Source organism: Lates calcarifer, linkage group LG16_LG22 (genome assembly GCF_001640805.2).
Source record: "Lates calcarifer isolate ASB-BC8 linkage group LG16_LG22, TLL_Latcal_v3, whole genome shotgun sequence".
NCBI lineage: Eukaryota > Metazoa > Chordata > Actinopteri > Centropomidae > Lates > Lates calcarifer.
The window spans coordinates 25,027,307-25,049,533 of NC_066848.1; the positions used below are offsets into that span (position 1 = coordinate 25,027,307).

Genomic DNA, 22,227 nt, shown 5'->3' on the forward strand with positions numbered 1-22,227 from the left:
GTTTACCAAGAGCCACTCTTCTGTTGTTATTGTGCTGGTTTCCAGTGGTAGACCACCATCCTCCTGGACTGCAGTGAGACCTGTTATAAGAAGACTTCTGCAGCTTATGTTCTATTCCACTGCTGAAGTAGCATTGAGAAGCAGTCACTGTTTGTGATACCGGGATCGGTCTCATCAACAGACACAGCAACCTCTGGCCAGTCCCACAGCATGTGAATAATAGTGCCAATAATACGGTCTGCACAAAAAGAGCAGCAGGGACCTGTCCTAAATTTCCTAAATTTGACCAAGTTTCTGGGGTGAAATACAAGACCTGTGAGTAACTATATATTATTTAGTAGGTTTGGTTTAATTCTAGACATCCTCTTCATCTCAAAACAGTCATCAGCTGGTGTGTGTGTGTGTGTGTGTGTGTGTGTGTGTGAGAATTTTTCTCTGTTTAGGTTTCTCCATTCCAGTCAGCACTGGCTTCAATCACTTCAGTTCACTATGAAAGGCTGCTTGTAAAGATTTTTAATTTACTTGAATTAGATGTGACAGTGAACAACATGCCCGTTTTAACTGTTGTCAAACTTAGTTCATTATGTCATGCAGTAGACACTTACTGAATCAATTTAAATTTACAACCAGCCATGATGTAACTGATACTAGTAAAGCATACATTGTGTTTACTGTAATGGACTCAGTAAGTTTCATATCTTTGCAAGTTAATTGAGCCTGAAAGTCAGGGAAAAGACCTTGGAAAACAATTAGAAGTGGGGTATTGCCTAAGTGATTTGTAGAAACTGGTTTATCAAGTGATTAGTTAACTTTACAAATCGAGGTTATTGTGACACAGTAATCTATCCTTGGCCTGTGGGTATTCCACACACTCACAGTTTGAGAAGATTCAGCTCAATTAACCTGCTTACCAACTAGCCAACTCGTGGTCCCTAAATAAATGGAACGGATAGAGGCTTAATCCCCTCTCCAGTTTTTATTTGAGATGATACAGGCTACACAGGAAAACAATGACAAGAAAGCGCGCGGTGTCGCTCTAATTTCCTGGTCTCCCGCTGTCACTTGAACGACTCGTTCCCACGGTAACAGACAACACAAAACCAACAGACACGGTGACGACACATGAACAATGTCCTACCAAAGGTTTTTCAGTCGTCTCTCTAAAGAGGAACAGGACTTCTATGAAACTAAATACGCAGCTGCAGAGTTTTACCGGGTTAACAGAGTCCCCGAGGAGATAGGAGAGAGCTCTGAATGAGCTCTTCCTCCAAAAGCCTGAGGACGTTCACGGTTATCTGGTATGAGTTTGTTTCCCTGCTGTTGACAGATAGCTGGACCGTTCGAAAACCTGGCCCTGAAGGCGATGCTAATCTTAGGAAAGCCTGTTGTAGTCTCGGCTAAGCCAGTTACCTTAGCTAGAAACTTTTACTAGTTACACGCTCGGAGTTATGGTGCAGAAGGACAAAAATTCGCGTGGCAAAATTTACTTTGCTTCTCAGCCCCACAAAGCGTTTCTTTATAAAGAAACGGTGGTGCGTTGAACACCATCTATTTCACATGTGCACTACTTAAAAAAAAAAAAAAAATCAAATTTATTTCATATACTGAGTTTAGAACAATCGGAATTGACCATGGTGTAGTACACATTTTAGTTAATGGTATAATAATAGCATAGGGAATAAAATGATTTATCATTATTCTTATGTACAGTTTAGTACAGCAAGGTTTACGTATGTGGCTGCTGCACCTCTGACACACCCACCAAACGAGAGAAAACGGTTCACACCGTTTTGAAGAAACAGGTACAACCCAGAAACTGTGCACCGGTTTGCCGGAGTTGGGTGTAATACCACCAAAATCCGCTAGGGGCTGGTTCCAAAAAAATGCCAGCATCATAGACTCCCATTCAAAAAGTGTCAATTTCTCTCATGAAATACTAAGTCAATAATTTTTTTCCACAAAACATTATGATATCATTAGCTAAGTTAATTCCTTCTAATTTATGTCCTGGTGGTCCATTTGATAATAATTGCATAATTGAATAGATATTAGACGTCAAAGAGAGACATGTTTGGGGGCGTGTCTGGTTTGATTGGCATCCCAAGTATGGTGATTGACATCGAGCCTAGGTGGATCCTCATATCCAGTTTTATTCAATAAGTAAATATTAATTTTTGTAATGTGTTTAATGTTTAATGTGTGTGTATATAATGTTTTTTTCCTAGGTGTTTTGACCAGAGAAGGGTAGACACTTAGCGTCCCGATGTACCTTGCTAACCAGGCTAGCTAGCACAAGCATCAGCTGATAGCTTTTGCCTTAGCTAACGGTACCTGGAAACCTGTGTAAAGCATAGATTGTGGGGGTGTTTCGTTAATGTAAAGCCCTATTCAAGGTTACATTTTAATCAAAGTTAACCCAAGGACATTTTTGTGTTAATGTAGTTTATGTGAGTGTTAGTGTAACGCCCTATTAATAAAGCTGTCCATTAGGATGTTGTGATAGTTCAGATTAACATAACGTAACTTAAATCTGGTTAAAACAGGGTTAGATATGGTTTTATTCAATGTAAGCTTTCTAAATGTACTGATACTTGACGGTGAGAGTGGTTGAAATACAAAATCTAACATGGGGTAACTATTACAACTATGCTTCACAACTGCTGATTTCACAACAAAATGGCAGCAGCTGGAGGTAGGCAACATGGCAGGTTGTACAGTCTCACCCCTGGCTTTCACAATGGCCATGGAAGTCATCATCAGGGCCTCAAGATGGGTGGTGGGTGAGGAGTGAAGTAAGAATGGACTCCGCCTTCCGCCAATCCAGGATGGTGGACATGGATGACATGACCACACTGACAACCACTGCAGCACTGAACATCAAGTGGGCGCGGATGAAGATCAAGCCAAACAAGTCTCGAAGTATCTCAGTAGTCAAGGGAGAGCTGAAAGAAGTAAGGTTCTTCATCTGTGATGTTCTGATACCAACAGTCTCTGAACAAAAGGTCAAAAGAAGCCTGAGTAGATGTTATGATTCAAACCTCACAGACAAAAACCAACTGCAGCAACTAACGGCAGGATATTGCCAATGGTCTGAACAACATCAACAAGACCTGCTGCCTGGAAAACGCAAACTATGGTGCCTGCAGTTTGGACTTCTTCCCCTGGCCAACTACTATCTATGAGGTCTCAATAACAACTGTGGAGAAGATGGTGAAAACTGTTACATCATATATAAAGAACTGGCTTGGTGTCCCACAATGTAGTACCATCAGGTCCTCTGGTCCCCTTCACTAAAGTCTGTACATTATAGAGCTAACAGTGCCATGGGAAAACTCAATGGAGAAGGCCTATGAACGTAAAAAACTCTGCTAAACAGACTTGGCAGCAGATGCAAAACAGCATGGCTGGAATGGCTGGAAATCTATCCACTTGAAAGTGGAATGCAGATGATTTTTGGCATTCCTCCATCATCAGACTACTGAAAGAACTAGGAAGTCATGGGCAGGCTCTACAGCAGATCCATCAAGGCACTATCAAAGGCAGCTGAAAGAAGCTGCCAGTGGATATGGTGCAAGTGGCAGGACCCTTGCTGGGCCTCACGAGTGAGGAGAACTGACTAAGATTCAGGTTTAAAAAGGCACCAAAAACAAGGCAAATCTCAAATTGGGCATGGGACACAAGCTCAGGCTTGATCACCCTGTAGCTTGCTGCCTTCGAGGAGGGTGTACAGTGTTTGAAAGGCCGAAACACCCAATGATCTGAAGGAACGCTACTGAAGATGTGTCCCAAATTAAAACAAACCCATAAAGAATTTCATCTCCCAGACCACTTGGAACATCAAGGTAAATCTCATCTGAGAGCATAACATCTAGTGGCACAAGGGACAGTATAACCTCATGTCCTGTGTTTCATGAATTAGCAGTCATTTAAATCTGAATGTGTGGATGGAAACATTTAATGAAATCATCAGCCTTTATCATATCTGTGATTACAATGCAACCCTCCTCATTTATATCATCATCTGATTGAAAGTTCATACTTAGTCCTCCACTGAGGCAAATATTCATACCCCTGTCCTGACGGCAGCTATATGTATGTGATTCTTTGTGATCCACCATGTCTTAACATTCATCTTGCTGTGGAGAAGGGAGACTGCATGGACAACACCTTAGTTCTGAAATGGGTGGTGATGATGATGCCAGAAAACCAGCTCACTTCCTCTGATGAAAGGACAGACCAACTTCTATGAAGTTTATTCTTTTCTGTCCTTTTCCATTTTCAGCTTCTTGCCTTTGATCTAATTTCTGCTGCTGTCAGGTGATTGTTAAATAACATTATTAAAAACAGAATTTTGAAAATATTAAACTGGAAATAAGTAATCGAGCCACTCTTGCACAGTCACAACCTTCACAGGTATTTCTCAGTTGGAAATAAAAAGGGTCTTCAACAGAAAACAGGTAGAACAAGCCAACAGAAGTGAAATCAGGACTCAATACTGTACTATGTACTGCTCTCCTGCCTGTCTGTGTGTGTATCTGTGTGCATGTATGTCTGTGCGATTAAAAGTGACTTAGACCCATTCTCTGGCACCAAACAACGCAGCAAGATAATATTTCTGCTGTTATGTGGCTTTCTCCTCTGAGGTGGTTTGTGTTTGCCCCCAGTTTTTCTTCTGTTTTGCCTCCAGCTAACACTGTGATTTAATCATGATATCAGGCCTAAAAGGGTCAATGGCATAGTGTAGTAGTTGTCATGGCAATCTCAGTACTAAGGGGTAATAAATTGTAATTCACAATCACCAATGAGAACACCCAGTTAAGCTCTAACTGCCTTGATATTGGATCTTAACATGGGACAAAACTCTTGTGGGACTGTTTCCATGTTGCACTGACTGACTGACTGACTGTGATATGCATTCTTGTACATTTGTTTCTAGGAATTGAAGAGAGTAGATATTAGTCTTGAATTTTTTAATTTAGTTAATCAAAACAGAAAATGTTGACCACATTTTGTTCTGTGTTGCTTCATTTGTGATGAATTGCAACCACCAATACAAAATTTGCAAAAATGCCTGGCAGCATAATGGCAGAATTTGTGTGTTTTTAAGTTTGGTCATGTCATGTCTTTTTCGTCACTTTAGGCGGATTACTTTGCAAGCCTTTCTGCACCACCAAGGATAAACAGACTGAAAGGAAGAGAGGTGTATGATACAAGAGGACAACTATCCATTGAGGTGGAGGTCTTCTGCATTGTTTGCAACAAGGAAAAGGTAAAATTCATAAGCCACATTTTCCTTTTGCCTACAGACTCGTCCAGCACTAGTCCAGTGTAATTTCAACAGATGAGCTGTTGAAGCTTTCCAAACCGCTTGGACTGTGGCTGACTTACTTGTGCCACGTTCTGGATATTCTGAACAGTGTATGCATTCAGTGTAAAGATTGAACTCAAAAAAATATAACCAAGGAGATACTGATTGTGAAGTGACAATGAGGGATCTCTTCAAACGTACAGGAAGCTCTGATGTGAGGAGGCAGCTGGAAGCAAGAAGTGAGCAAAAGAGGTAGAAAAACAGACCATGACCCTTGACCCTTTCTATTTCAGTTTTCTATACTATCACAAAAGCGAGATGAGATATGACACTTGGAAACAAAGTAATGGTGAGGTCATTAAGCGAACAGACCTAGGACCTTTTCCTCAACAGTATTACTTAGTGCTACAATGTTATCATCAGGAGTGAGAGGCCAGTTCCTCAGAGCCAGAGATAGATAATAATAATTAAAATAACCTTATCTATAACTCATGTATGTGTATTAAAATTTAAATAGATAAGATTTAACAAATGAAATCAAAACACAGAATTAAAAGTGATTTCAGTAGATCTAGGAAAAGGTAACTGTAAAATAACGTGTTCTTCTGTTGGATCTTGTGAGTAGTGATTGTATTGACGAGAAGATAGAGAGTTGGGCTAACCTAATTTGATTAAATATAAGCATGGATAACAGCCTTGTAGATAAAACCACATTAGATAAGACCACAATTTTTGAAATGTCACAGAAGTAAAGGAAGAAAACCTCATCATTTCTTATCTTAGTGGCCAAGTTATTAAAAGCTGAATTTATAAGACAAACACTGACATACAGTTATCTTAAAAGTCTACAGATGATGCTTAGACAGAAATTAGTGTCCCATTCTCCCTGATTTATTTATAGAATAAAGAGCCTTCTTGCTGCAAGGTGACAGTGCTAACCACTGCGCCACCATGATGCCCATGTCGGTCATGAGGTCTTCTTAAATTTTATTCATATATAGCCTGATATCACAAAATCTGTCCACCCACAACCTCATTCAACCTCAAATCATTCATTTATTATCTATGGCGCTTATCCGTTCACACTCACACACTCACATTCACATTCACACCTACGGGGAATTTAGAGTCACCAGTTAACCAAATGTGCATGTCCTTGGACTGTGGGAGGAAGCCAGAGTACTCAGAGAGAACCCACGCAGGCACAGGAAATGCAAATTCCACACAGAGCCCCAGGCTCGAACCGGGGCTTGAACCCGGAACCTTCTTGCTGTGAGGCAACAGTGCACCACTGTGCCACCCCACCCTCAAATCAGGTAAAGAGAAAATAACCCCCCAAAAAACATAACTTTCAGGATAGACAGATATACAATAAACGTCATGTGCATAGAATAGGACAACATAGTTTACAATATCGACAATCAGGATGACTGATCTTGGAGGACTTTGAGTAACTTTCAGGTGCTGGCAATAGATAGGAAATGAGCAACATGACAGCACAGCACAGGAGACAAAACCAAGTACACCTTCTGGGAGAAGATAACAAACACACTGGAAAGGGACAGCTGATAGTCCAGCACATACAGCCTGGGTGAAGGAGGAGAAAAAGTGGGCGAGAGGGAAAGAGAGAAGACAGCCTTGACACTCATGTGCTTGAGGGAATAACAAACACAGGGTTAGAGAGGTGGAGCACTTTTCAGAACATTTACAATAATCTCCTCGACAAGACAACAGGGACTCTACTGTATGTTTCAACAGTGCAACAGCAGAAGTGATTCAGCTCATCACAGTCTGAGCTCCAGGGTTATTTTGCACTTAGTTAAAAATGCAGTGCTAAGATTTGTTTCTGGATTTGTGTGTTCACGCCATGTCATTCATAACAACTTCAATGATTTTGGGGTAAATAGCTTGTTGTAAAACCTTTGAAAAAGTTCTCCCCTCTCTTGGTGTCCAGAGCATATCCTCAGCTGCTGTCTCCAGCTACTTTGGGCCAAAGGAAACTTCACTGGACTGGAAAGCTGGGAGTCAGAGGGCTGACCATGTGATGACTGCTGTCCAATGGATCAATGAACCTCTGAACCACATGCTGAAGGGCAAAAACCCCTGTGACCAAACAGAAGTTGACCATGCACTCAGGTAGTGTTCAAATGTTTTTGAAGTTACTCAGGAGGGTTGCATTCCTGGAGGGGTATTGAGATGAAAAAAGGCTCTGAGACCTATGGTTATTTATCTGTCTACATACTCCAAAGATCATCAACTGTGCTGTTTTAGTAATGGTCATCATTGTCCATTTGATACTCCACATGTTGTAAAATTGTTTTTCATCTAGGGCCATAATGCAAGTTTCCTGATTTTAATCCTCTGCATAAACTACAAGGTAAACAAACAGACATAGATAAATAAGTAGTGGCACTTTTATAGATTAAAATCCAATGGAGTCTAATGTAGTTTGCTTTTTGTTAGAGTCCTGGAATGAGGTCATGCAGAGGTTAATGCTTTGCACCAGTTTGCCTCTTGTCACAGGATCATCAAGATCCAATGGAAAAGCTTAAAGAGTTGTAATGTTTGGCAATTGGGGTGCACAATGCCATATTCATATTCATACTGTCTCACAATAAATTCAAATTTGGAACTTCAAACAGTAGACATATTTTAGGTAACACTAGATAGATAGTACTTTATTTATTACAGGGGTGGCTGTGGCTTAGTAGGTAGAGCACATCGCCCACTAATCAGAAGGTCATTGGTCAGTGGCTCCTCTAGAGGGCATGCTGAAGTATCCTTGGGTAAGAAACTGAACCCCAAATTGCCCTCGATGTGGCATTGGTTTGTGAATGTATGTGTGTATTAGAGTGCTGTGTATATGTAGAACAAGCACTGTATGAAAGCACTTTGAATGGTCGATATGATTAGAAAGTGCAAGTCCATTTACTAGTTGTAATTAGCAATTTTAGTCTTGGGCATAACATGTACTGTGTATGATGCTGTATATACGCAGCCCGCATCCTTTAGTACTGTAGAAGTGAACAAGACTAAATTAAGACCTACACGATGTCTATAGCAATCTAGTCTAGTTTCCAAAAGTGCAAATATCCAGAATGACAGTAATAATTGAACATTGCTGGTAATTTCTGAACACATTTGTTTATTTTCTGAATGATTTTTTCATGGCTGTAGCATGGAGGAAACTAAATTCTCACTCTGTGGGACAACAAATTTAATCTTGATTTATGCCTCTAACTAAGCCTCTTGGTTTGGTTTGTAATTGCTCTTTACAGTTTATATGGAAATAGGTAACCTTCATTTAATCAGACAGTCTCATTGAGCTCAAGATCTCTTTTGCAAGAAAGACCTCATTACAATTGAATAAATCAGACTTAAGTGACACAACAAAACATAGCTAGTCATACACAAATATGTTCAAGTTATAATCCATCATCTATACCATCTGTAAGGGTCGCCGCGGGGCTGGAGCCCAGGTGACATTGGGTGAACAGATCGCCAGTCTATCCACATAGAAAAGCCTGTAGGTTTGTTGGGATGTATTAGGTGTCACAACTATCTTGGAGCTCCATGAACAGATGGTTTCTTTTAGAGCTTGCTTTTGTGACCCAAAATGTAATTTTGTGTTCTATAATTGTACAGCGATTTCTTCATGGCCCACTATCTGGAGGAGAAAGACATCCACAGCAGGGAGAAGGAGGAGAGTCGTTCACCCAGCGAGTCTGAGTTGGTGCTTTTTTCTGCACCACCTGCACAGACTAAAGACAAAAAGAATGTTGATAAAGGTGGGGTAATGACTAGTTGTCCAATAGTACTGCTGAATGTTTGCTATCGCTAGTTCCGAAATCTTGCACTTACAGCCAGTTATTAAACCTAAACAAGCTTGTGTGTTTTTCCCAGAGAGGGATTCTAGAGCTCTCTAAAAGAAAAAAATGAAATGTAGAAACACTTTTTCCACTGTTATTACTGCTTGATAAAATATAGGATTTGTATCTGTACTCTGTAGGTGACAGTGCTTTTTTTTTACCAGATCAGAAGTCAGTTACAGCATAATGTTTTGTTTAGTGGTTTAAGAATATATTTTCCCAGTTCAAAAGAAATTTTCTGTATAGGAACCAGCATAGAGTAGAAAATAAATAGATAAATAAATACATAATGCAGGGAGCTCTTGACTTCTTTCAACAGAAATAAATTAATATATAGGAGGAGGAAGATAAATTAGAAAATAGAAACCACATATACTCAAATAACTGATTCAGTAATGTTGTATGTTTTAAAATGTATATGGCTCTGCTGCTTTTTATTTTGCAGGTTTGCTAAAGAGATTGAATATGTATGGATATTATCTAACTAAAACAAGTTTCTGACCATTTCATTTTATGTATATGGAATTTGCCAAACAGTATACCATTCAAAACAGTTTATGAACAGTTTGAATAAAAATATCTTGTTCTCTTCCACTGAGTATTTCCCAAAATAAATTAAAATATTGCTACAATACAGCAGTTTTTCTAGACAGAGAATTTTACACATAATAAGCAACAGAAAAAAGTGTCTCTTCCCATAAAAATCACAGGAATAAATCATATTTGGTTCAAATCTCGCCAGAACAGTCTTTAAAGGAGAAAATATGAAAAGAAAAGGGCAGAATTGTAAATGAAACTTCTTTCATTTTATTGTTAAAACAGTATTTGTCTGATATCCTCCATGCTTATTTCCAATTTAGGACACTGAGAATGTTCTTTCAGTGTAAAAGATATCTAGTCGTTTTCACGTTTGATCTCTGGACAGTGACCAGACTATCTGGTTTGGACTCTCCAGCGTTGTCCTTTGACAAATGCAGCACACAGTCAGACAACATGTGAGAGATGTGTTCTCACCTACTGGAAATGCTCTGCTTAGTACAGGTGAGGGGTGAAGCCTGCAGGTAGAGCGTGCAGGAGACCACTCGCTCGCTGTGAATTCTCTACACAATTACCTGTTCTATTCACACAGATTTTATGCTAGAGAGCTAAAGTCTGTTTAATGTCCAGTCCAACTGATTTGGACATTTGTCAGCTCCACCAAGTGATGTCTTGAAAAATTCAAGTTTGCAGCGCGTAAGTAGGTGACACTGTAGTGAAGAGGTTTGGAACTATCACCTCACAGGTTTTTGAATCTCTCAGCTGGCTGGTTTCTTTCTGTGTGGTCACCCATGCCTGTGTCAGTTTCCTCCCACAGTCCAAAAACATGCAGGTGTTGTGTCTGTTCCCATGTGTTTCCCTTTACCTAAACCAACCACACCCTAACCCCAACCAGTTGTCTCTGCTACACCTTACCATAACCTAACCATACCCCAACCCAACTTGCATTACAGCTAAAAGGAGCACCACTTCAGAGAAGCCATTTCCTCCAGCAGAGCCACCAGAACCAGTTCTGCTTGGTAGTTTGGCCATTGGTTCAGTCTCTCTTGCTGTTGCCAGAGCCGGGGCAGTATTACAGGGCATCCCTCTTTACAAATACATCGCAGCTCTAAGGAACCAAGAGGTTAGATCACGCAAACACAAACGCATATATTCACACAAACAATACACACACTGGGAGCAAAATGTAATGATGTCTTAAACAACTTCTATTCAGACTCTAACACAGTTTCACATTCCCGTCTCCTTGGTAACTTTGCTGAGCTGTGGGAAGACTTCTCCTGGAAAACTGAGTTTACTGGAGGAAGTCATCCTGATCCCCAGAGTAGGACAACGGGTCAAACAAGTACTCACGACTCTCAGTCACTTCCCTGTGTAGTACATGTTCTTTCTGTCTTTAGCCCTCTTCTTCTTAACATTTGCAGTCTGTATAGACTTGTTAACTGTATAAAGTTAGTGTTAGTGTCTTTGTGCAAGTTTGTTGCTTCCTTTGTTGTTGCAATGATGTGTTATATTATTGGTAAGGCACCTCAGTTCTCCTATCTTCAGTTTTCACTACAGCATTTATAAAATGCACTGAACTGTGAACTTCTTCAACAGATCATCACAATGACCCTTGAGATACAGAAGGAGATGATGAGAATAATGAACACTTCAACAAAAGCTGGGGTGAGGGACATTGCTATTTATTCACTGTAAGAATAGGAACTGAGGTCACACAGGCTTTATGATAGCACAGAATGTAAAAGGTGGAGGCAGGATTCAAAGCTTTTTCTGTTACTCAGCTTTCCTAAAAGATACATACAAATGTGATTTTCATGGCTAATGTTCAAATTAACTCAGGTATGTGGGCCTGGAGGTATGTCAAAATGTTTATTAAAGTATTCAGTACTTCTCCTATCTGCCTTTACCATTATGCAGCATTTGTACTATATACACAGAGTTATCTCCTGCATTGTTCAATGACCCCTAGCACTTACATTCATAACGCAAACACTGTAGAGGCTGAGTGGAACACACTTGTCTTCTAATAACCTTGCAATGACAGCCATCCCATTCAAATCTATGAATAAATATTCATCTATTGTCATTCACATGCAGCTTCAGCTAAGCTATTTTTCAACAGATGTAGCCAAAGAGGGGACATGTAAAGAACATTGTAGGTTAATATATTTATTAGAGTTGGATCTGTTAAAGTATAATACACAGATGTTGTCTGTTTGCTTCGAGGCCACTCAGGCAATTCTGCATGACAGTGGAGCGCTGGCTCTGGGCTATGAGAAACCTGAACAGCCTCTGGATCTGATCACTGAAGCCTGTACTAACCTTGGACTGGCACTGGGAACAGAGATCCATTTAGCAGTAAACTGTGCTGCCCATGAGCTAATGGATTATGTAAGTCAACGAAAGGTAGTTGCTGGGTTTGTTTGCCAGGTGTTGGGAGTCCTTACATATACCTTTTTTAAATTACCTCTACATACAGACAGCCAAGGAGGTCATTTCACATGCAAATACAGCATACACATTCAGCCACAACAATGAAACTGGAAATCTGTTTTTTTCTTCTCTTCCTTTCAGTCTAAAGGAAAATATGAAGTTGCAACAGGAATTTTGAAGTCTCCGGATGAATTAGTGGACATGTACCAAACTATCATCAACAAATATCCAGCAGTGGTAGCTTTAATCGACCCATTTAGGAGAGAGGTAAGTTCAAAACATTATAATTATTTCCTCAACATTTCCAAGTTCATGTATATAGGCATTATTGTTTATATACCCTATATGATGTCTCTCTTTGGGTTCTGCTCCTGATACTTAAGAAGGTTTAGCAGAAGAGTAAAAACAATTCCAGTAAATTTACATACAGAGACAGCTTCAAAGTTAGTTTTTAGCAAAGGTTACTGACACAGAAGTGAATGGTGTATGTAAATGTGTAATGTTGTGTGTATGTGTGTTTGTGCTCTGCAAGGATATAGATCAGTGGGAGAAGCTGAGCAATGTGATTGGAGATTCATGTTCGCTTCTCGCTGACATGACTTACAAGTCAAAGGCCCCATCCCTTCTGGGAGTCAGTGGTCGCATATTAAAACACATCAACGAGACAACAGTCAGTGATTTGGTCCTCATCACATCAGATCACCAAGGTAACAGGAAAAGATGCAGAATCAATGCTGAATGAGAAAGACAATACTCAGCTATAAATTAGGAAAATGGACATCACATTGTTTGTGATGCCTCCTATATGAGACTTGATGGAAAGAAGCCAGTGACTGATGGAGCCTTGCAGGAGTCAGACATAGAAGTCCTTTGAAGTATTTTCCATACACTTCTCTTCCTACATTATATGACCAATCAGGTGGTCTATAAAAACAGATTAAGTGCTCAGTCGTTAAAAATAGACCACTGTTCAGCACTGTAGCCCAAGTGTCATCTTCCTCTACATTCCCAACCTCATGCTAGCATAAGCTGATAGTGACACATGGATGAGACATGACATATGAAACTGATAAGTGCTGAGGGATGACTTCAGTGCCTGAGCTAATCCTGCCTCCACATTTCATTAGTATTACTACATTTGTGAAATATTGCTTTGATGGTGTTATGACTGTTATCAGTGCTAATTATTGTGTATGTGTGTGTCTTCACTTGTTGATCTGCAGGTTCACTGTTAATGGCTACAACAAGCAGTGAGCCCAGCAGTGGTGACTCTTTGTCAGATATAGTAAGTCTTATTCTTTTTCTCTTACTTTATGTGTCCAGCTTAATGTTTTGTGCCTGATCACAGAACAGTTCTGCACCTCTTCACCACACTGTTTAAGATTCTCTCAGAGAAGAAAACCTTGTTCCAAAGCAACAGCCATCTGCAGTAATTCAATTCAATTCACTTCAATTCAATTTATATAGCGCCATATCACAACAAAAGTCATCTCAAAGCACTTTTCACATAGAGCAGGTCTAGACCATACTCTTTAAAATAGGTATTTACAGAGAGAGACCCAACAAATCCCACCATGAGCAGCACTAGGCGACAGTGGCAAGGAGAAACTTCCTTTTCAGAGGCAGAAACCTCGAGCAGAACCGGACTCAGGGTGGGGTGGGGGGGTAGAGAATAGCGAGAGAGGAACATATCATAACACAGGTTCCATATAAAACGTAAGGTCATACCAATTATTACAGCAGTAGTAATGATAGTAATGATAATTAAAGTATTAACTGCTAACATAGCAATACAACTAATTTCTAATTATAGCAGCGGGGTGTTGAGTGGAGTTGTAGGAGCAGCAGGAGACTTGTCATCACAGATCAGACTCTACAGCTCCAGAGGCAGAAATACCTGCAGAAAGAGACAGAGGAGGAGAGAGAGACAGAAGAGCACAATACTACAGGAAAGGGAAGATATTGAGTTAGTAACATGTATTTATGGGATATGAATCCATACTGTGGAGGAGAGAGAGAGAGAGAGAGAGAGAGAGAGAGAAAAGCTCATTGCATCATGGGAGATCTCCCGGCAGTCTAGGCCTATAGCAGCATAACTAAGGGATGGTTCAAGCCTGAGCCAACCCTAACTATAAGCTTTATCAAAGAGGAAAGTTTTAAGATGACTCTTAAAGGTACAGAGGGTGTCTGCCTCCCGGACCCAAACTGGGAAAAGGTTCCACAGTAGAGGAGCCTGATAACTGAAGGCTCTGCCTCCCATTCTACTCCTGGAAACTCTGGGAACCACCAGTAAACCAGCATTCTGGGAGCACAGAGTCCTAGTGGGATTGTATGGGACTATGAGATCTTTAAGGTAAGATGGAGCCTGACCATTAAGGGCTTTGTAAGTGAGGAGGAGGATTTTGAATTCTATTTTGGATTTGACTGGGAGCCAATGCAGAGAGGCTAACACAGGAGAAATATGGTCTCTTTTCCTAGTTCCTGTCAGTAATCATGCTGCAGCATTTTGAATCAGCTGCAGAGTCTTTATAGACTTGTTGGGGCAGCCTGATAATAATGAATTACAATAGTCCAGCCTAGACGTAACAAATGCATGGACTAGTTTTTCTGCATCCTTTTGAGACAGAAAATGTCTAATTTTGGCGATATTACGCAGGTGAAAGAAGGCAGTCCTAGCATATCCTGATCAAAGATGACTCCCAGATTCTTTACAATGGAGCTGGGAGCCAGGGCAATGCCATCTATTGGAACTACATCATTAGAAAATGTATTTCTGATGTGTTCAGGACCAAGTACAATGACTTCAATTTTATCTGAGTTCAGTAATAAAAAATTGCTTGTCATCCAAGTTTTAATGTCCCTAAGACAAGCCTGGAGTTTGGCTAGATGATTGGTTTCATCAGGCTCCATTGACAGATAAAGCTGTGTATCATCTGCATAACAATGGAAATTATATGTTGTAGGGATGTGTGGATCTATAGAGCTGTGACTCTCTGTCAGCCTGGCTACAGTGCTGAAAAGAAACCTGGGGTTGTTCTTATTATCTTCTATTAATGACGAGTAATAGGCACCTCTTGCATTACAGAGGAATTTTTTATATCTTTTGACACTATCCTGCCAGGCTAAGTGGGATTCTTCCAGTTTGGTGGAACGCCACATTCTTTCAAGCCTGAAAGAAGTGTATTAATTTTTATTTTTATTAATTAATTTAGCTACTGTATTATCTGAAATATTTCTAGTCAGGATGTTTTTTGCTGATAATACATAATCCAGCAATATAAATTCAAAAGTGATTAAAAAGTGGTCTGATAGAATGGGATTCTGTGGGAAGACTGTTACATGTTCAATGTCAATACCATAAGCTAAAACAAGATCGAGAGTGTGACTGAAACAGTGAGTGGGTTTATTTACACACTGAAAGAAGCCAATAGAGTCTAGTATTGAAGAAAAAGCAGAGCTAAGGCTGTCATTGTTGACATCAACATAAATAGCAATGATGTTTTGTGGGCTCTGAGGGTCACAAACTATCCACCCACTGTTATACTTGTAGGTCCAGGAAGTGTTGTAGTGATATCATGAAAAGTTAAACTGTGCGCTTTCACCACAACTGGGGTCTCCTCCCAGTTATACATGCCCGAAAAACCAAAGGGCAGTGCTCAGGAGGCATCCTAATCAGATGCCTGAACCATCACAGCTCCCTCTGGGTGTCCCAGCTCCTCACCGTATCTCTAAAGCTGAGCCCAGCCACCCTACAGAAGAAACTTAATTCAGTAGCTTGTATCTGCGATCTCACAACCTAAAGCTCATGACCATAGGTGAGGGTTGGAATGTAGATTGATAATTGACCTTGGAGCCAACCAGGCCTGAAAGGCCTCCTTCTTCAGCCTGACGGCTTCCATGCATGTCTCCCAACGGGTTCTCAGTTTGCTGCCTTGACAGTGCAACAGAAGTTTTTAACATGGTCCACTCAGACTGTATGTCCCCAGCCTACCTCATGATGCATGAGAAGTTCTTCCAGAAGTGGAAGTTGAAGCCCCCATGGACAGGGGCCTCTGCCAGATATTCACATGTGGCCCATGTGGCAGCAGTTCCATGTAATTGCTTGTTGCTTTGGGATCACCAGTACACACAAACCTCTCCACCACATTAAGTTAGCGATTCATCACAGAGTTCTACTGGATTCAGATCTGGTGAAAAGGGAGTAGGGATGTTGAAAATAATCGTTTCTATGATGCATCGTAATGCGGACATAGATAATTCTGCATCAATGCAGTGACATAACATAATCGATTATTGCCTCCCGACATTGCTTGTTGATTTTCCAGCCTGGACAATAAAGTTCTAAAGTTCAAGAGAGAGGGCCCAGCCAAGATTTTAGGTGACACTGTTGTGACATGTTAGCGATAACATGTGATTCTTGGACTTCAGTCACAACAGAGTTTTATCTAACAATAACGTTACATTACATTAGCGAGGACTGGCAGATTAATTGGCATGTGCTGCAAAAGAGAGTCTCATACGGGAGCTCATCTGGCAGAGCTAATGGCTCTTGTATGCCATGGTTGTGATGTTCTCTACATTCAGAAAGTATCCTTTCTTAGAGCAGAAGACAGTTGCTTGAAGCTGAAGCCAGACTGCATAAGTATTAGTTTTGTTTTTGAGGATGGAACAGTTTCACACACAAATATAAGCTAGACCCATACCGTTTATTTATTTTGGTTTATAACGTAAAGACATTTATGTTGACATTGATTTCTAAAGCCTTTTTCTAAATAATAAAAAAGGGAGTTCATATATATCTGCTTTTATTCATTGAAAAGTATGCAGTAATATAGAAAATTGGGCATGCAATGCATTGTCATGCATTGTCATGCATCGTGATGCATTGTGATATCAAATCAAAATGAATCATTGACAGGATAATAATAATCAAATCAAATCATGAGATCAATAAAGATGCACAGCTTTACTGGAGAGGTCACTGAAGTTCACTGAACTCACTGTCATGTTCATGAACCCAGTTTGAGACGTCTTTAGCTTTGTGACATGGAGCATTATCCTGCTGGAAGTAGCCATTAGAAGATGGTAAACTGTGGTCATAAAGGGATGAACATGGTCAGCAACAATACTCAGATAGACTGTGGCATTCAGACCATGCTTGATGGTGTTAAAGGCCCAAAGTGAGTCAAGAAAGCATTCCACACACCATTACACCACCACCAGCAGCAGCCTGGACTGATGACACAAGGCAGGTTGGCTCCATGGATTCATGCTGTTGAAGCCAAATTCTGAGCCTACCATCTGCTGCCTCAGCAGAAATCCAGATCCATCAGACCAGGCTACGTTAAGAATGGTTATCTGAGTAACTGTAGCCTTCCTGTCAGCTCCATTCTCCTCTGACCTCTCTCATCAACAAGGTGTTTCCCTCCACACAACTGCTGCTCACTGGATGGGTTTTGTTTTTGCCTCCATTTTTAGTAGAAACTCTGGAGACTGTTGTGTGTAAAATCAGCAGTTTCATAAATACTCAAACCAGCCTGTCTGACACCAACAATCATGCTGTCACTAACTTGAACTTATGCTCCTGACCTGGATCTGCAGGACTTTGTATTGTACTGCTGTAACGGGATTTGCTGATTGGGTAAAAACATGAATAAGCAGATGTACAGGTTTTGTACATCTGTGTGTGTGTGTGTGTGTGTGTGTGTGTGTGTGTGTGTGTATACACACTCAGTTGGCAGTTTATTAGGTAAAGTAAGCTAAAATTAACGCAGTCTAATATAACAGCACAGCTACAATCCTGCCATCATGAAGGGTTATAATGTTCAGTTTCTGATGTATCTGTTGTGCATTATATACTAACAGGTGTTTATTATATTGTCCACCTACATTCATATTAATGAGGGTAGGCTAGGTTACTAACACATCTCTTTATATAATGCAGTACAATTGGACTGTGGTCAAATAGTCCTTTTTGCTTAGGAAGGTTCCTAAATGAGTGAAATGACCCAGAAGTATCTCAGTGGCAGCAATGACAAGAGATGGTCCAATTCTCTAAATGTTAAGAAAAGGAGCTTCGGTGCTTCATATGTTATCTCCTTTAGCAGAGGATACACTGGACCTTCCTTTACGAAAGAAAAGGAGAGAATGCTGTCCCACAATTCCTTGCAGCAGCAGCATTTAATGTGACTCAACATTGTAGTTTCACTGCAGCAGAGCTGCTGTTTTGTGACACAATTCTAAACTTATGAAAATCCCTCCCCCTCCTAAAAAAATTTTTATTTTCTCTACTTAACAAATGTATAAACAAGGGGTCAAAGCTCCCATGACAGAAAACTCTCAAACTGATAGTTAAACTGAAAACATCCTTTCTTTAGTAGGTATGCTCCTGTGTTGGACAGGAAACCTTGAATTGTAGCCTCCAGCACAGAGTTTGTCACTGTGCATGTCTTCCATGGGTTGCTGTTTTTTTAAAAGACTGGAGTAAGTACAGTTGGATTCTCTAAATCTAATTCCTTATCAACTCTCCTTTGCGTCTTTCCTTGACCACATGATGTTTTCTATTGAGGTCATGGAAAAGTGGTTAGGAAAGGAGATTTTTTTTGGCTATTCAACCACAGCCTGACTGTGCCTAGGAGATCCCGGCTTCATGACAGCACTTTAACCCCCGACCCTCATTATGTTGAGTGCATTCCCTGACAGGTGAAAGTGTTTGCACATCCCAGTATTACAAAAAGGCAAAAACAATGCCCATATATGCCCTCATATGAATAGAAGGTTTTACGTTATGTCTTCCTTATACCTGAGCATTTCTCCTAAAAAAAAGATTTATTGATGACAATGTCAGCATTTAACCATTATGTTTTGTCCTTTCCTTTGTCTTCATCTGGTAGAAGAATGATGTTATGATACAGCTATCAATAAAGCTTTTTTTCAGTGTGCATCACACATGCTTCCTCAGCACCAGTTTGTGTTGCTCAGTTTGCTGCTCTTCTCTTCCCTCAGGCTGTGGGTTTGGGGCTGGACTATATCAAACTGGGAGGTCTGAGCGGTGCTGAGAGGATGACTAAATACAACCGGCTGATTTCTATAGAGGAAGAACTGGCCCAACAAGGAATCCTGGGTGGGTTTTTTTTATGCTCCTTCCTCATCTTCTTTTAGCTGAACAGAGAAAAAGGAGGCCAGACAAAGCAAGAGAGAGAGGGAGAGGTAGTAATGCTTGAGCTCTCTCTCTCCCTCTCTCTCTCTCTCTCTCTCTGTTGGATGTAAAAAGAAACTATGTGTGAGGAATCATACAAATGTGTATTTGTGTGAGTGGAAGAATGAAAGCCCCTACTTTGGATCTGTTAATTGGCCTCCTAATTACACACAGGGGCAAATACTTTCCCATCCACCATTTCCAAAACCCAGGCCAGGACACTGGAGAGTTAATGAGAGATGACTATATTTCTATGTGTAATCAACTCCCATCATAAAAAGTTTATCAAACATGTTTATTGGTATTTAATGTTTGTGTTGATCTGACACGCTGAAGCTCAGGGTGGACTGAGGTGGAGTGTTTCTGCAGCAGCAGCAGAAACATGATTTCAGTCCTGTTGTCTGGGGCGTCTGTGTTCCAGCTTTGTCCATTTACTTTATTTCATTATTTTGTCTTGTCACAGTCTCCAAGGAGAAGCACTCCCCTCCACTGTTCACTGAAAAACTACAAGAGCAGTCCAACACTGCAGACGTGGCCTGAAGGAATACAGCTCACAGCTTCTGATTCTATCAAGAAAATATGACTGATTTAAACAAGTCTTCATAACTATATATGAGAGCTGCCACATTATAATTTACTTTGATAATTCAATTCTGCTGTAATCACTTACTTTCAGGTCATCATTTCACTTTTAAAATCTATTATGCTGATTATAAACATTATAAAGTGCATTAAACTAGTGTTGCCATTCTGTTTTATTTCAAAACTGGTAAAAAAGAAAAAAAAATCAATATGAAGCTATTCAGAGATAGGGTAAGTGGGTAAACACGACCTTCGGTAAAGCAGTTTATAAAACCTTCAAACATCTCATTGCCACTTCAGGTATATACAAGCCATATCACCAGGTGCTGTGCACTGTACCTCCTCACACAAACACAGGTCACAATCAACCATCGTCATAAAAATATCCAAATATAGCAGCACTCATGAGCCATAACACCACACATGAGCTTTCAGTGTTTGCTACAGTGGACACAGTAGAGATCTACTGGTGGAGGTTGTTTTTTCATGCAACCACTGTAAAGCATGTTTTTATGAATATTGTTTGTATCTCTTAAAGACAAATATTCATTGTCTCCTGTCCTGTCACAGATTGTGGAGGAGATTATTCTGTCAGTTTAAAAACAGGAGCAGAGAGAGGCCCAGAGGAGCTACGCCTGGCCTGCGACACAGAAAAAAAGGCTGCTTGTATACACTGGGAAGTGGAAGAACTTCTGCTTTGTGTTCCAGTGACATACAGCTGCATCAATGCGTCTGTTCGTGACAGAGTCTGGCTGATATGGCCCTGCTGACACTACATTAGCCCAGCTTCACTCTTTAAGGCTGGAAACCAAAACTTAGAGAGGATGGTGATTCAGGTTCATTCCACACAAAACTGAGGGTGAACATCATATCTTTTTCTGTTATTTTTTGAACACCAGCTTCATTTAAATCACCACAGTTAAACATTTTAATGTGTCCTATTTTTAGATTATTTCACATGTGCCTCATTTTCAACAGATTTCACATGTACTTAAATTACAAATGTTCTCCAATTGTATTTAATTGTATTTGGCTTCTCGATTTGCTGGCAGCTTACACTCAGTGTTGCTGTAAATGTCGGGGAGTGAAGACAACCTCTAATCAATGAAACACGCAGACACAAACTGAGGCCAGGCACACAGCAGCGTCTCAACGGAGGCTCCCTGGCAGGCAATTACTGTGTTTGGGAAAATAAATGAAATGACTAACAAAATAGGTCAAATTAAGTGTTTCCCAGACGCACTAAAAGGACCTCCCTAATTGCTGGTCCCCCAAGGGACAAAAATACAAAAACAACAAAACATTATATTGTAGCGGCCGATGACGAGAGGAAAGACGGAGAGTTGACAATAGGCTGTGGCGGCAAAGAAGAAACTGAGGGAAGAAAAGGACACAGCATGGCTTGTGTAATTACATGTTTTGCCTGGATCGCCGGTGTGTGTACCGTCCATCAATCAACGTCAACGAGTCCGGCAGCCGGAGCCGACAGTGGAGGAAGGAATTGAGCCGGTCATTGACTTTGACTCACATCACTCCTCTGAATCAGACTATATTGTATGTTGGCATACTATTGAGTTATGCCAAGATGGCCTCGAATAGAAGAAGCTCATTAGATATGGAGGATATGAGAAGAGACATGAATCAATACCAAGGCCTTCTCGTCTTTTTTTTTTTTTCATTTTACTCCTACTCAAGCAGGTCAGCCACTGACACTGTATTCTCAAAGATGTTAGCCAAGATAAGATAATTCACACATGCTCATGCTACTTTTGTCAAGATAAAATGGATGATGAAAAGCCCAATATGCTCTCTACACAATTGATTAGTTTATATAATCTCCTCACAGACCATTTCCTCTTTCTATGAGGTCCACTGTTGTGACTAAGCTGTGCTTTAATAAAGTTAAAGTGTGACTTCCCCTGCAATATTTGGTTCAGTGGAGTGAGGAATGACTGAACGTGTGGAAGGTGGTGTGGAGTCTTTTGAAGAGTGCTGCTGATGAATCTTGTTAGAGAAGAGATTTAGAGCCACAATTACATTTCCTACATGCTCTGTTAGAAGGGACTGGGAGCTGGAAATTGCACCTCCGTGCTAAACAGAGCCTAAAGCTTTAATTAACATCAGCACACAATAAGTGAGGGACATTGCCCACAGTTCACAGCTCTCATGTTTCAATCCCTCACTCAAGGAAGTGTCTGGGAAATTTCGACAGGTGTTGAGGTAAAACAACACAAGACAAGAGCAGCCCACCATTGTGTTTAAATCACCAGCATTCATTGTGATTTTCAAAGGGCACA

General features: G+C 40.5%; 1 protein-coding gene across 1 annotated transcript; it reads left to right on the forward strand.

Annotated features, from left to right (window-relative positions):
* Positions 1-1,075: 1,075 nt before the first annotated feature.
* Positions 1,076-20,172, forward strand: eno4 (enolase 4). Its single transcript, XM_018678900.2, is given in 14 exon segments — positions 1,076-1,240; positions 1,242-1,298; positions 5,141-5,269; positions 7,263-7,444; positions 8,954-9,096; positions 10,668-10,837; positions 10,931-11,059; positions 11,314-11,382; positions 11,944-12,108; positions 12,292-12,417; positions 12,683-12,857; positions 13,374-13,435; positions 19,156-19,273; positions 19,812-20,172. Coding segments are annotated over 14 exon segments (1,713 nt in total). The 5' UTR covers positions 1,076-1,129; the 3' UTR covers positions 19,889-20,172.
* Positions 20,173-22,227: the final 2,055 nt, after the last annotated feature.